The sequence below is a fragment of the Callospermophilus lateralis genome, chromosome 8 (assembly GCF_048772815.1).
Source record: "Callospermophilus lateralis isolate mCalLat2 chromosome 8, mCalLat2.hap1, whole genome shotgun sequence".
NCBI lineage: Eukaryota > Metazoa > Chordata > Mammalia > Rodentia > Sciuridae > Callospermophilus > Callospermophilus lateralis.
The window spans coordinates 105,148,289-105,162,176 of record NC_135312.1 but is presented as its reverse complement, the minus strand read 5'-3'; the positions used below and the strand labels follow the sequence as shown (position 1 = coordinate 105,162,176).

Genomic DNA, 13,888 nt, shown 5'->3' with positions numbered 1-13,888 from the left:
TATAGCATAAAGAAAGATTTTGGTTCCTGGAATATTTAGAACTCTTTTTGTTTATTAATTTTTCTTTGTGAGTTGAATTATCATACAAAGATGAAAGTAGGTTAAGGGGCGGGGGAAGCACTTCAATGAATTGTAGTTTTTATAAATTTTTATCTTAAAATTTTTTTTAAACTAATTTTGATGCTTAGTATCCTGGAATTATACTTTAAAAAAAAACACCTTCGAACAACTGATATTTTCACTTGCTGATGTGCTAAAATTTCAATGTAAACAGACACTTTGAGTGCTAAAATTGTATTTCCATCCACCTGGCCTATCCATGAATCAAGTCGCAACAGTAGAGTTGTCTTGATTTATGGCTAGTGATATATATATATAATTTTTGCTTTAACAGATTTGATAAAATATGAAGGGGAATGATATACTTTGCTTCAACTTCCACTTTTCACAGAGTGTTTATTTTTCCCTTGAAGGAGCTTTAAGGAAACATATATCAAACCCAGTCCCTTCTTAATCATTTCCTTGCTATAATTTATAAGAGAAAAAATGTGCTATAGTCTCTGGACTGTGTGAGAAGTGTCCGATACTGCTTCCTATCTGGGTTTACTGCATCACTTGCAGTGCAGCGATAGCCATTGGATGTACTAGGACTATGATGGATCTGGGACCAGATAAGTATGCAGTATCTTTCTGCCCTGTTTGGCAGCAAGGACTTTTACACTTTGGGGATCCTAAAGGAGTGCCCTCCAGCTACCCTTGTCCTTTATAGCCCATCTACTGGAAGCGTAACCCAATCTCAGGTGTTTGGTCCAGACCAACATTGTTTTGGGGTATGTAGAAGGGACAGGAGTAATGTTATAAGAAAATACTTTGAACAGTAGTTGTCTATTTGTTCACTTGTTTTGCTTAACAGGTCAAGTCCAGAGAAGAAGAAAAGTGTAGGAACTGGCATTTTCAGGATTTGATATTAATGTGTTGGCTTACGAGATCTCCTTCTCACTGGGGGGTTTACTGATCTACTTGATTCTCTCTCTCAAGAAATAGGAACACTTTAAAAATCTATTTCCATATAAATATAACCCAAAGACATGGATATGTGATTTGAAATTAAAGGGAAACATGATCAAATTGCAGTGGAGCAATGGTTTTAAGGCGAACTCTTCAAAGCATCTCAAATAGCAACACCCTAGTTGTGACTATTCCTGACTACTTATAGCACTAGTCCTGGGATTAGACACCCAACTCAAAAATCCTCCCTTCCTTGTATTTACTGTAAGCGTCTTCTGTGCCAATTGACATTGGCATATCTCAGCCCAGTGGAATTAAATTTGTTTCTACTTGAATTCTAATCTGGAGGTATAAGAGAGGAAAAGGAAAAAAAGCATGAGTTACAAGTGATTCCAAAGACAAGCTATAAATAATATCTTTTTCTTCCATCCAATGGTACCTGTTTTAAATTGTAACAACAGTATTATTTTAGTCAACATAAATCACAAAGAATTTCCACTGATAACACCATCCAGCGCAAATGTTAGTGAGGTGAAATATCTTGCTGTTATTTTCTTTTAAACATGCTTTGCATTTATAAAAATCACCTAAGAAAGCCTTCTGCTAATTCTTGCACTTGTAGATTACTCTTTCTGGCCTTTTCTATTATTGTGAAGTAAGCTTTATCACATTTCCCTGCTCTGCTCCACATTGGCCTCCATGTGTATCTCACTTTTATCCCCTGACAACCAAAAATATATCATTTTCAGGAAGAATTATTGAAGATTTTTTTAAAGGAAAGCATTATGAAACAATTTCATCCCTCACCCACTGCTATCTGTTGTCTCCTCAGCTTCCTTTATTTTGTCAGTTTTCCTCACCCCTCTAATTCTTTGGTAGACCTTAAAAGAAACTATGGTAACACGACATATTTTTTGTAGACCTATTGTTTTTTCATTTCTTTTATGCAAGCTCTACGAGCACCTGCACAGCAAGCTCTAATGTTTACTCTTGCTACAACAAGAAATTGACATTTAAAATTTTCTCTCTTTAGAGTGGTTCCAAAAATAAAACAATCAATTATGTAAATGTCTATGCTTTATGAGATTTAGTTGCTTTCAAGTTTAACACAAGCATTATAACAACTGTTTCTGAAAACTAATGAACTTATTTTTTAATTATTTTGAATTTTTTTTGACTGATTTCAAAAGATTGCTAATAAGAATTACTAAAGCTCCCATTCATTAGCCATACCATTTGAGGAGTGAAATTACCATACTATTCAAATATATCTATTTACACAAAATGATAATTTCCATTTAATTTGACAACAGGGTTGTATGATAATTTACTTCTTGGAATACAAATTACGAATAGAATAATGAAACATTTTTCTTATTTGTAGAATACCTTTGATTAAAAAAGATAATGAATTTTTATTTCAATGTTTGCTACATTAAGTAAACACAACTGATTCTTAGGAGGATTACATACCTCTTCAGTTTTAAGTTTCTCTTTTAATTTTGCCTTCTGTTTTTCACATTACAATTAATTTTTCTCATTGCAGTGCAAAATATATTCCATTTGTACTATATAACCTCTTCAATTATAGAACTATAGTACATAATTTGTTAATTTCTTGTCAAAGTTGGAGGTTTATAAAGGAAATTTTCTACTAACTGCAATTCTAAAAATGACTAGCTAATACTGAAATGTGGAATGAATTACTAATGTTACATAATAATTACTAATTACATTATTTGTTAAATACTCAATGAAACTATTTTGATATGAATTAATAGATCATAAGCTATAAAATTTTACTTTTACTTAAAAACAAAAAGGGATAAAATTAGAGAATGATTTAAATAAATATAATTTGGGATAAATATCTCTGTGTTATTAACCTATTTTTAACTTATTTAAATTTCCCTTGAATAATTAGGAAGTAAATTAACAACTCACACTCTTTTGTAGTAAAATTATGTTCTACATTGTTTTATTGATCTTATAAAAATAAACTTTTAGTCAATATTAAGTCAGTCCATTTCAAAAGCTCAACAAATAATGGAAGCTTTTGAAGAGACAGAAGTATGATACATTTTCTCATCTTCAAGGAAGTTTCATTGAATTTAACTTCTTCAGGAAATAAAAGTTCAGGGACTAAAGCTTGATCCAGTGTCTAGAACATAATACCTTGAGGAATATTTTGATTAAGCTCAAATATTGTATGGAATTTCTATATCTGATTATCCCATGCCTAGGAGTCACATAATCTTATTTCATTGGCAAAGATAGAAAAAAAAAAGTTTTTTCTTTCAGTTTACATAGATCAAAACAGAGTATTTTCACTGATAAATTATTACTCTGTAGTATAAAACAGGAATACCATACGCTTTAGGCTGAATCACTCAGGAAATGGGACCCAGTTCAGTGGAGAAGCTGAATGAATAACACCAGGCCCTCATTCTCAGTATTATGAGCATGAATATTAATTTCCTGAAACTCCAATCCCTAAAGGAATTCAAAAAGAACCCGAGTTAGGACTTTAAGAAAGTTTGTGGGGTTTTTTTTTTTGTTGTTGTTTGTTTGTTTTTTTAGAAGTTTTGAAGTGTTGAGAGTTTCAAATGTTTTCAAAAGGTGAACTTCCTGAATTTTGTGAACTGATTAGTTTTTATAAAATATTTAACAAAGTTTAATGTAAGCCTATAAAATTATTTTGGCATTTTATTGCATATATTTAAGGTGTATGAGATTATGTTTTATATATGTATATAAATATCAAGAAAGTTTGTATATGCATATATAGACATGTATATATGTGTTCACAGTTTGTAAGACACACACACACACACACACACACACACATAAACACACGAAAGTCATTACTATAGTCAAGCATAGTCACCACTCACACACAATGTAGTCTTTACTATAGTAAAGGAAATTATCATACCCGTTTTTGAATTTTCTTAATTCCTCAGTTCTGATCTACCTTAGAATCTAGGCTAAAGAAACCTAAGGATTATAGCCCCCCCCCCTCAAAAAAAATAATAAAAATAAAAGAACTGAATGAAAAATGAGAATAAAAACATAAACATACAGACTTTCAGCAAAATTATAACTGATTACAAAGAGACCACTGTGCTTGTAAACATTATGGATAGGCTACACAACAATTATGATGGAGAAAGTTAATACTCCAACATTATTTTCTTCCAGTCCTCAGAAGTAAAGAAATTAAAATAGCTGAGGTCACCACAGCCAATAACAAATGGTGCTGCTTCGGCATTCAGGGTTAGATTTGTCTGGCAGGAGATATAAATTCTTATTACTGCTGTTTAGCAGTTCCACACAAATCATGTGCTCTAGAAATAGAACCTGCTACAGAGCCAGTAATATGTTGAACACTGGAAATCCAGTACATTAGAAGTAGCTACAGTTCTTTCCTAAACCAGATTAGAGAAAACAATGTGGCAATTTCTTCCTTCTTTATTTCCATTACTATGAGAAGTTTCAATTAATTATCTATTACTTTTTTAGGTATTAAGGATATAAAATCCTAACACTTGTACAGGGTCTTTTCAGACATTGAAGATACATATTATTTGAAATAAGGATGCTACAAACTATCAGAAAAGCACATTCAAGTTCAGAGGAAGGAATCTAACATTAATTAAACACATATTGTGTTCCAGACTTGCTAAGGAAATATCTACCAAAAACAGCAGTCAGAAAGTAGTGCCAAATTCTGAAAAACACAGTTCATAAAATTCAATCTCAGCGACACGAATTTACATGCATGCTAAATTTGGTTAGAAATATATTACATGAAATTGGCAGGAGAAAAACATGTATCTATCGCTTAGGTTCCTGATATACAATGAATCTTCATGATGTTAAAAATACTTTACATGTAAAAGTTTATTTTTGGAAAAGCATGTTAATTTTTACTCTTACCATTCACTATAGTAATAGGGATAATTATTTTGAAAAGCAATAGGAAATTTGATGATTCCCCTGTTCATTAAAATTAGATTCCTGTGCAGGTAAGATTGATATAATTTCATTTTTTATTCTCACTAAATTAAATACATATAAAAAATGTAACACATACTATGCCACTGCTCATCCCTAAAAGGAATAAAGATGTTTAAAAATCCTCAAGCATAATTTTAAATCTTTTCACAGTATGTATAACTAATTAGAATTGTGCCTTCTATTTATTCACATTATTTGGATGTTTTTAATTATTATTAGTTCCAACTCCAGCCCAGCTATTTGTGTCATTTAGAGTCTAAAGAGATGCAAAGATCTGACAATATGTCAACTAAGAATGCAGAATCACACATTGAACCTATTGCATGCATGTAAAGAATATACTTTCATCTCTCCAACCATTTAAACACTACTATGAAGACTTGAGGTGTTATCACTAGAGGTTAATATTATTTTTTCTCTTCGTGTAAATATGTGGAGAGACAGAAAACGCTGACATGTCTTATCAAAGAGCAGACTGTAAACATTTCATATCAACTTACTATACTTTTATACAATATTATATTCATTGAAGATAGTTCTAAAAAATTTGAATAGATTTCTATTACTATAACTCTAATACAAAGTTGAAATCAATATTCTCTCCATTTGAGAAGTGATTCTATCACTTAAATTATTTATTTATTTTTAAGGAAATGCCAATATTTTTCAAAAGCCTAAGAAAAATGCTAATGAAAACATAGAAAATATTAGCTTTTAAATTGTTAAAAATAACGAAATATAATTGCATTTGTAAATTCATTTCTTAGGCATGAAATTCATTACTAATGTTGATAAATAGAATTTCATCAAGCTGATATAACAAAGCCAGTTGTGTATTTACTTTATAATTAATTTTAAAAATAATTTTATGTGACTTACTACAATTGGAAATCTAAAAACTCAACATAACACTTACCTCATATGGGTGATAATGAGTGTTGTGGTGGGAATGAAAAAGTCATCCACTCTGTCAAACTGTTTTCCCACTGGCTGAGTATGAATGGTGTGGTGAGGGACATTCCCACTGGCCAGGGTTATTACCTAAACAGATTACACAATGTTTAGATCTAGGCAATACATTTTCTTAATACTATGAACTTTGCTATGTTTTTAGAGATGAAATACTTTTTTCTGACACGTGTTTGCATAGAATCTTTATTGCCTGCCTCATAATTAGCATATTGTTAGGCAAATTGAAATTTGTGATTGTTTTTCTAATTTTCAATATGGAAACCTTTGTTTCTATAAATAAGTGGGGGGGGGGAGAAAGATATTTGTTTTGAGCAATTTCTGCTTAAAATACAAAATACAGTTATGCCATACATAACAGTTTCAATCAACAACAAACTGCAAATACAAAGACAGTCCCTTAAGATTAAATTGCCTAATAACATTGTAGCCATTTTAGTTTTTGTCAGTACACTCTATACTGTGTGAATGAGAAAGAAATAGACATAACTCTGCAGCTTTCAAAACATGCCCATCATTAAGAGCTACGTGTTTGTAAATATACATATAAGCAATCTCTACTTTATAAAAATTTTAACTTTGCTATTATGAGAAAAATAAAAGTGAGTCTACAACTGCTACAAATCAGATATTAGGACAAAATACTTCCCATAAGAACAAAACTGTCAAAACAAGCATGAAAACTCCAAAATCATATAAAACACTTTAACTTTCAAAAAATCATAGCATCATTTTTTCTAACTTTGCTTTCTATAAATTCAAAATAATCAACTAAACTAAGCTTTAATTAAAAAGTTTTTCTTTTCATTGCTGTCTCTTAAAATTTTATAGTCCATTAAATGAAGGATCACCATGTTTAAATTGTTGACTTTGTGACTTAGAAATTTAAAATTTTGCTTCACACAGTGTTTTCCCAAGGACTTTGGCAGGAGGATATCTGCTATTTTCACTGAGTATTCCAAGCTGAAGGAGAGGTGCCTTCAGTGTTTTCATTCACAGTACCCCTATCACACAGAACTCATCACACAGCATTACCTAACCCAAATCCATCATTGAGATAATACTTTTGTGCCTTCATGATTCAGTAGTTACCATTATAAGATATGCTGTATTATGGCAAAACAAGGTCCCTCCTAGTTCTAGCATCAATTTCCCTTCCCTGTCTATTAACAATATCACAGGGAACACTGGAGTCAAAATGAAGAGTTGCCCATGTTTCTTCTGATTTTGTGAATTCAGTTTCTCCACAGGACTATTTGTTTCTCCTTTCAAATGCATCTTAAATCCCATTTCCTCTGTGGATATTTTCTGATAATACTGTTGGGAGACAATTATCCATGTATATTTTGACATTTCTGCAGAGTCAGGTTTTTCTGAGCAAAGGAACTGGCAAATCTGGCTAAAGGATTATGGCATAACACAAATGCTTGGGAGGCTATTCATGGCAAATTGCTCCTGAGAGATTAGAGATTTATCTCATTTGAGCCAAATGCTGACATTCTAGGGCACTGAATTACCTACCCATCCTAGGAGAAGATTTTCATATATTCCAGAGTAATAATATTTATCCTATGCCAGCAGCCCCAGCAAAACTCAGAGATATAATTCCAGGTTCTTCTCCTGGTACAACTATACAGTATGTGCAGGGTAACATCCTTCTCTTAACACATGGCTAATGTTGACATAGCTGAGAAATAAACACTAACATACTACTTGAGGAAAAAAAAAAATATCCTCTGTTCTAGAGAATATGTCCTATTTGTTTATATATGTTTCTATATGTACTATTTGAATGGTACTTCTCAATTTCTACATTTTATTTTACATTTCTAGGTGGGACTTAACCTTTGACTGTCACTTAGTTAATATTTTAAAAATCATATATATATATATATATATATATATATATATATATATATATATATATATGAGACAATGGTTTTAAGCATTCAGAGAAAAATTTTAAAAAACACTTTCAGATGGCTGAATAAATGTGTGGGAAGTTACACAGGACTTCTATAAAGCTCTTTTTTTCCCCTTTGAGTGTGTACAATATTAAAGAAGTTTGCTTAAGCAATTGTGTGTAACTACTATAACAGTTGGAAAGTTGTTAACCTATCCAAGTAGCTTTCACCAAGGTTTGATTCTGAAGAATATAGTATATTGAAAATATGTGTATAAATATATGTATATAAAATGTATATGTATATATATATATATATATATATGTATATCCTACTTATCTTTTTGATAGGACATTCTGACAGTCATTCAGTAAGAATATTATGCCTTTTTCCTTCATGAAATTGTGTCAATCTCCTTGAATTTTGGCAGGTAGTGTGATTTGCTTTGATTAATAAGGATGGTGCAGAAGTTCTTTTATGTGAACTCTGATGAACTAAACCTTAACTAGATCTGTAGCTTCCACTCTTATCACTTGAAACAATTGTCCTGTAAAAATCCTTGTCTAAAGAATAAGAAATTGCATGCAGGAGGCACCCAAATGAACACTAGAACCTTGTGATAGGCATGAGGTGATCCCATTTTGGACCCTGAGGTAACTGGAGCCACACTAGTGCTCCTAGATCATACCACCAGAACTCTGCAGTTGGTCATGTCACAGAATCATGAGGGGTGTCACTCTTTAAGACAACAAATTTTGATGTGGTTTGATTTGTACAATAGATAACTGAAATACTGTATTTCAGATGTTTCATATGTCATATATTTCCAGTGAATATCAAATGAGCCATCATTATGATTGCTCAGTAAAATATTTCATTTCAAGAGATCTGTCATTTGTGAGTTAAATACTGTAACACTAACAATAACTCAGAAACATAAAAAAATAGTGTCAGCGAAAACAGACTAGAAGTAAAACTATTGCACTCAATATACATCATTGAAAAATGACTGAAGGTTAATGATTTAGGGCCTTGTAAGGAGAGGCACATTCAAGGCAGAAGTATAATCACGAGGTAATTTAAGAAATAGTATAAAGCATGTTGCCAGGGCTAAATATTTCTTCCAATTCCTCTCTGCTTCCTCTTAAACTTGTAAGTCCAGAAATCTAAAGATTGTACTAAAGGGTCAAGATCAATGCATATTTTTTTCTATATCTGTGATGTGCTCACATAAACAACTTCAAAGCAGAAGCAAATCTCACCACTATAGCACAGCATATCCCCCAATTAAAAATTATGCAGTCTAATATAATAAAATACCATACTTTTGGAGAAAATGGTGATCTGCTCTGAGGCTCTTGCACTGTAATCCTCTTGGTCTCTACCTTACATGCACCACTGAAATACTTAAACGGTAATGCTACAGGTTAAATGTGTCCTCCAAAAATTCATGTTCATATGTTGGAAACTGGGTGGACCCTAATGCAGCAGTGTTGAGAGGTGGGAACTTTGGGAGGTGATTGGTTGAGCCATTAAAAATGGATGAATTCCATTCATAGATTAATTGGTTATTAAGGAGTGACTTTGTTTATAAATCATCCCTCTCTGATATGCATGCTCTAGCTCTTCATGTGATGCTTTTTACCATGAATCTGACACCATCCTTGGACTTCCCAGCTTTGAGAACCATGCACCAAAATAAACCTCTATGCTTTATAAATTACCTAGTCTTTGGAATTCTGTTACAGCAGCAAAAAGGAGACTGAATTTTTACTTTTACTTTCCTAATAACATCAACTTTGTCACTATAGATTATTCTTTTTCTATATAAATATAGACTCTAATGAAATGACCCATGATTTCCTCAAAACTCTCAACTTTTTTTTTTCCTTTTTACTATGAAGATCTAGTTGTGATTAAAACTACATTTTTAAGATGGAAGCGTAGCATCGGCAAATGGTCATTATCCAGTGAGCTACCTAAAAGTTTGAAATCACTGTTTTCTCAAATATACTGGTATGTACTTACCTGTAGTGTTGGGGAGGTCTTCTCCATGGTACCCCAGCTTAGGACCCAAACCTGATCATGTGATTTGTCATAGTGTAATTTAACTGGGACAGGATCTGTGCTCACTGCCTGTAATAAAGAAGAGTAAATCAAAGAATAACTTTCAGACTAAATTATTAGTTTAAAACTATGCCAAAAATGATGAATGATTCTAAGAATTTAGATGTCAGATTAAAAATTTAGTTTGACAGTTGTCTAATATTCTGACCCCTTTTGATTAATTTGGAGATATTATACTTAACTCAAATACATTTTTGTTCATTATTTGCACAATTTTATATACTCTTATACTCATTCATTACTTACATAAATTGTGAGTCAAACAAAGACATTTAGAAATGCAAGATAAAAAAAGATTAATATGCTCATTTTAATCAAGTGTTGAATATAGGTTAGAACTATGTTTATATTATCAGAGTTTTTTCATATTTATCCTGAATATGGGACTTGACCCTATATAAAATGTCAAAAATCTGATATATGGTTGTAACTTTAATAACTGACTACCTAATTTAATTTCCTTAATGAGAAATCCAAAACCACAGAAAGAAAAAGAAGCATTTTTTTAACCACACGTGGTATGGCAAATATGTTTTTTTTGCTAATGTTTATATTAAACATTTCCTTAAAACACAATTCCCAGGAAACAAATTACTGCCAGGAAGGTATTTTACTCACCATAATTTCAAGCCATTTCTTTTATAAGCTAATACTTTTTAAAAGTAGTTTCCTGTAGTTGTTTAATTATATATTTTCTAACTTAATTATATATTTTTCTAATAACATAAAATGAATTTAATAAAACAGACTTTATCTAATAATGAAAGCATTTATTCTCAAAGCTCTGCTGAGTATCCTTAGCAAATTTTCCAAGTTCAAATTTACAATGAAATGCTCTTCTCAGTAGATTAAGAAAAGGTAAATTACATTTGTAGTTGGACATATGGAAACTTATAACTTAAGTAAAATATTGGAAGTCAACACTAATTGATACATCTCTTCAAAATCTTATCATTAATTTTGCTTACTTAAAATGCTCAATATTTTTGGATTATTTAAAATAATAATTTTTGGAATAAAAATATTTAAACATTTCTATTTTGATATTCTTACTTTTTCTCCTGGCTAACAAAGCACATATTTTTTGGAGATTTATCAGCAGGGCAGAAATATTACAGTGTTAGTAAGCACCAATTTACACCAAGAACTAATTCCATCATTCCCCTTTGACAGATAATAAGCTTTCCAGTCTCTTCAGAGGCTAGTAGAGTTACATGGCATATTAAAGTTTCTGCATTGTAAAAATATGATACAAGATTTATGAGAGTGACATTACAATTCATCAACCCGCATGGTCTTGGAAAGAGCCTCCTTGAACCATGCTTTCCCTTTGTCTGCTTTGAATGTTACCATCAAAGCCTATTAAGTCTTAAGTTTCATTGTCATTTTGAGGTTTTGAAAAAATAAGTTTAAGGAGGAGAAGCCAAAAGAAAAGTAAAGCAGAAGAAAAATAAAAGGAGATTGAATTCATGATAATAACCTTGAGACAAATCTTGGACAATTATCCCTAGACTTGATGATATTAACATAATTAAATGTTTTATTGCTTAAGGAATAGTTTGCCTGATATTTTGTTAATTGTATTTGAATGAATGCCAGATGTTTCATTTGAATTTTTTCATGCACTAATCAATAATTTCAATACATATATAGCAAAAGAGCTATCATCAATCACTACACTAATGACAAAGCAATAAAATTCCTTTGAATTTTCATATTATCTCCTTTACGTGTTAGACTTGATCTAGGTGTGATTATAAAAGCCTATTTTGTATGCATTTTGAAATGGAATAATCAGTAGGTCTTGAAAATATTAAGGATTGAATAGCTTAATATAAACAAAGCAAAAATAACAAAAAGCTTATTGTTATTCACTGGTAAGAACAGAGTGATAAAATGAGCAAAGGTCTAGAAGTTACTTTAAGTATCAAGGAATTTTCTAATGAAAATTTCTAGTTTGCCAGCTGTACAGGTATTTTTCTTTTCATCAAGCCTCTCATAGTGTTATTTTGTACGGGTATATCACAATCCACAGATTGTTAATTCTTATTTAATGGTGTAAAGAAGCTGAAGCTCAGTCTTGTCAGTGGTCATCTAGCCAATGGTCAGAATTGCTAGAATTTGATAGTCTGTGCTCCTTACCTATGTGAACCTCTCCATGCATGAAGGTCCCTCCCTCCAGGTAGAATGATTAATTCCTGAAAAGTTAAGATCTATTGCCCTCCAATTTATACCTCCTGTATAAGAAAACATTCTTTGGAGATTTTCTCTTTTGGGAGATTAAAAGAAACTCCTGGAGGTTCAAATAAATGCAGTTTCCTCTCTAGAAGCATATAATCCTAACAGTGAATCAGTGAAAGGCAGTATGCATATGCTTATGAGCTTGTGTTCAGAAGCTGATGATTATCATAACTCCACATCTTAAAATTACAATACAATATCTTAAGAAGTTACTGAAATTTTTTTTTGGCTTGGTTTTTTTATACAAAAAAAAGAAAAAGAATAATACCAACTTCAAAAGGTTTTTTTGAATTTTACATGAGTTAGTAAATAGTAGTTAATATTCAACAGGTGCATCAAGCCTTAGGATGTGCCTGTTGAATTCTATGCAATACTGATATACTACTTATATTACTGCTGCTACTGCTAGAAAAACTAGGGCTGAGCAGACAGGCTCAAGTTCCTAGGTTCCATCCCAGCACTTCTGAAGCCCATGCACCCTGGAAAAAAAAAAAAAAAACTAAGGGAACTAGTTATTTTCTTGACTGTTAGCATTTTAATGCTTTAAGATTTAGAAATTAAATACCATTATTTAGCTAATGAAGAAACTGAAACCTAGGAAAGTAAGTAAATAAACACAGTCTCTGCTTGAAGAGTTTACAGATAAAAGGCACTTAAAATAACTCCATGTGGCTTATAACATAAAAAAAATACAAAGAACAATTACTATAAAAACTCAGAGGAAGTATAATGCAGGATGAAGGACAAGGACAGAGGTGATGCTTTGAGCCTTAAAGTATGATTTTTTTTTTTATGAATGGGAAAACAGAGACTGTTTTTTTAAAGTTAATTTATGAGGGTATTTTACAGGAGGTGTCAGAAGGCAGTCCATGATTAATTGCCTTCAGGTAAATTAAAAGATATGTACTTAGAGTAGGGAAATATCAATCAAAATTTCAAAACAACTTCAGAAATTGAAAAATGTCTTATCAAAGATCTATAAAAGTTTTAAATATTTTGTGTGTCAGCATTTCAAGAGTTTGCCATTAAATTTAGTAATTTTAATGTTTGGTTATAAAAATTTATCAGTACCGAGAGGCGGGGAGCAGATCAGAATAATAAAAAGAAATATGACATTGTATTTTGAAAAATGTTAATTCTTAGGAAAAAGCATGCTTATCAGTTTTTAAATATAAAATAGTACATTTTTTACAGAGGGATCATTTACATGGCTTTCAGAAACAGAATATATCACAATGATAGAAACAGTGATAGAAATATTTCCACAGGATTGCCTTCATGTTAATCTTTTCTTAACCCAATTTTCAGTCAATACAGCAAATAGTTTCCTGCTTATAACATCAGCTTTTGAAAGTAATAAATCATGAAATTCAATTTTACAAGATATCTCCTATTATATTCTTGATAGGGGATGGACAGATGTGAGTAGTGGGAACATGAGGTTGGGGAAATTGTACCATTGTGCTGACCCCCACATACTGTCACTGTTGAGAAACAATTTACCTGCAGTCTTGACTGGCATAAGTGAACAAAATGCATTACATTTCTCAGCAAACTACCTGTTATCTGCAGGAGAAATGCAGGCTCAAAATGAAACACCAATAAAAAGAATCCAAGGT

General features: G+C 31.5%; 1 protein-coding gene across 3 annotated transcripts in view; it reads right to left on the bottom strand.

Annotated features, from left to right (window-relative positions):
* Fstl5 (follistatin like 5) overlaps window positions 1-13,888 on the bottom strand; it is a 722,640-nt gene that overhangs the window by 60,987 nt on the left and 647,765 nt on the right. For all 3 annotated transcript variants that reach the window (XM_076864750.2, XM_076864751.2, XM_076864749.2), the window contains 2 exons: window positions 9,930-10,037; window positions 5,945-6,069 (listed from right to left, as the gene is read on the bottom strand). In XM_076864750.2, the coding sequence (XP_076720865.1) occupies window positions 5,945-6,069; window positions 9,930-10,037 (233 nt within the window). The remainder of the gene's footprint in view (window positions 1-5,944; window positions 6,070-9,929; window positions 10,038-13,888) is intronic.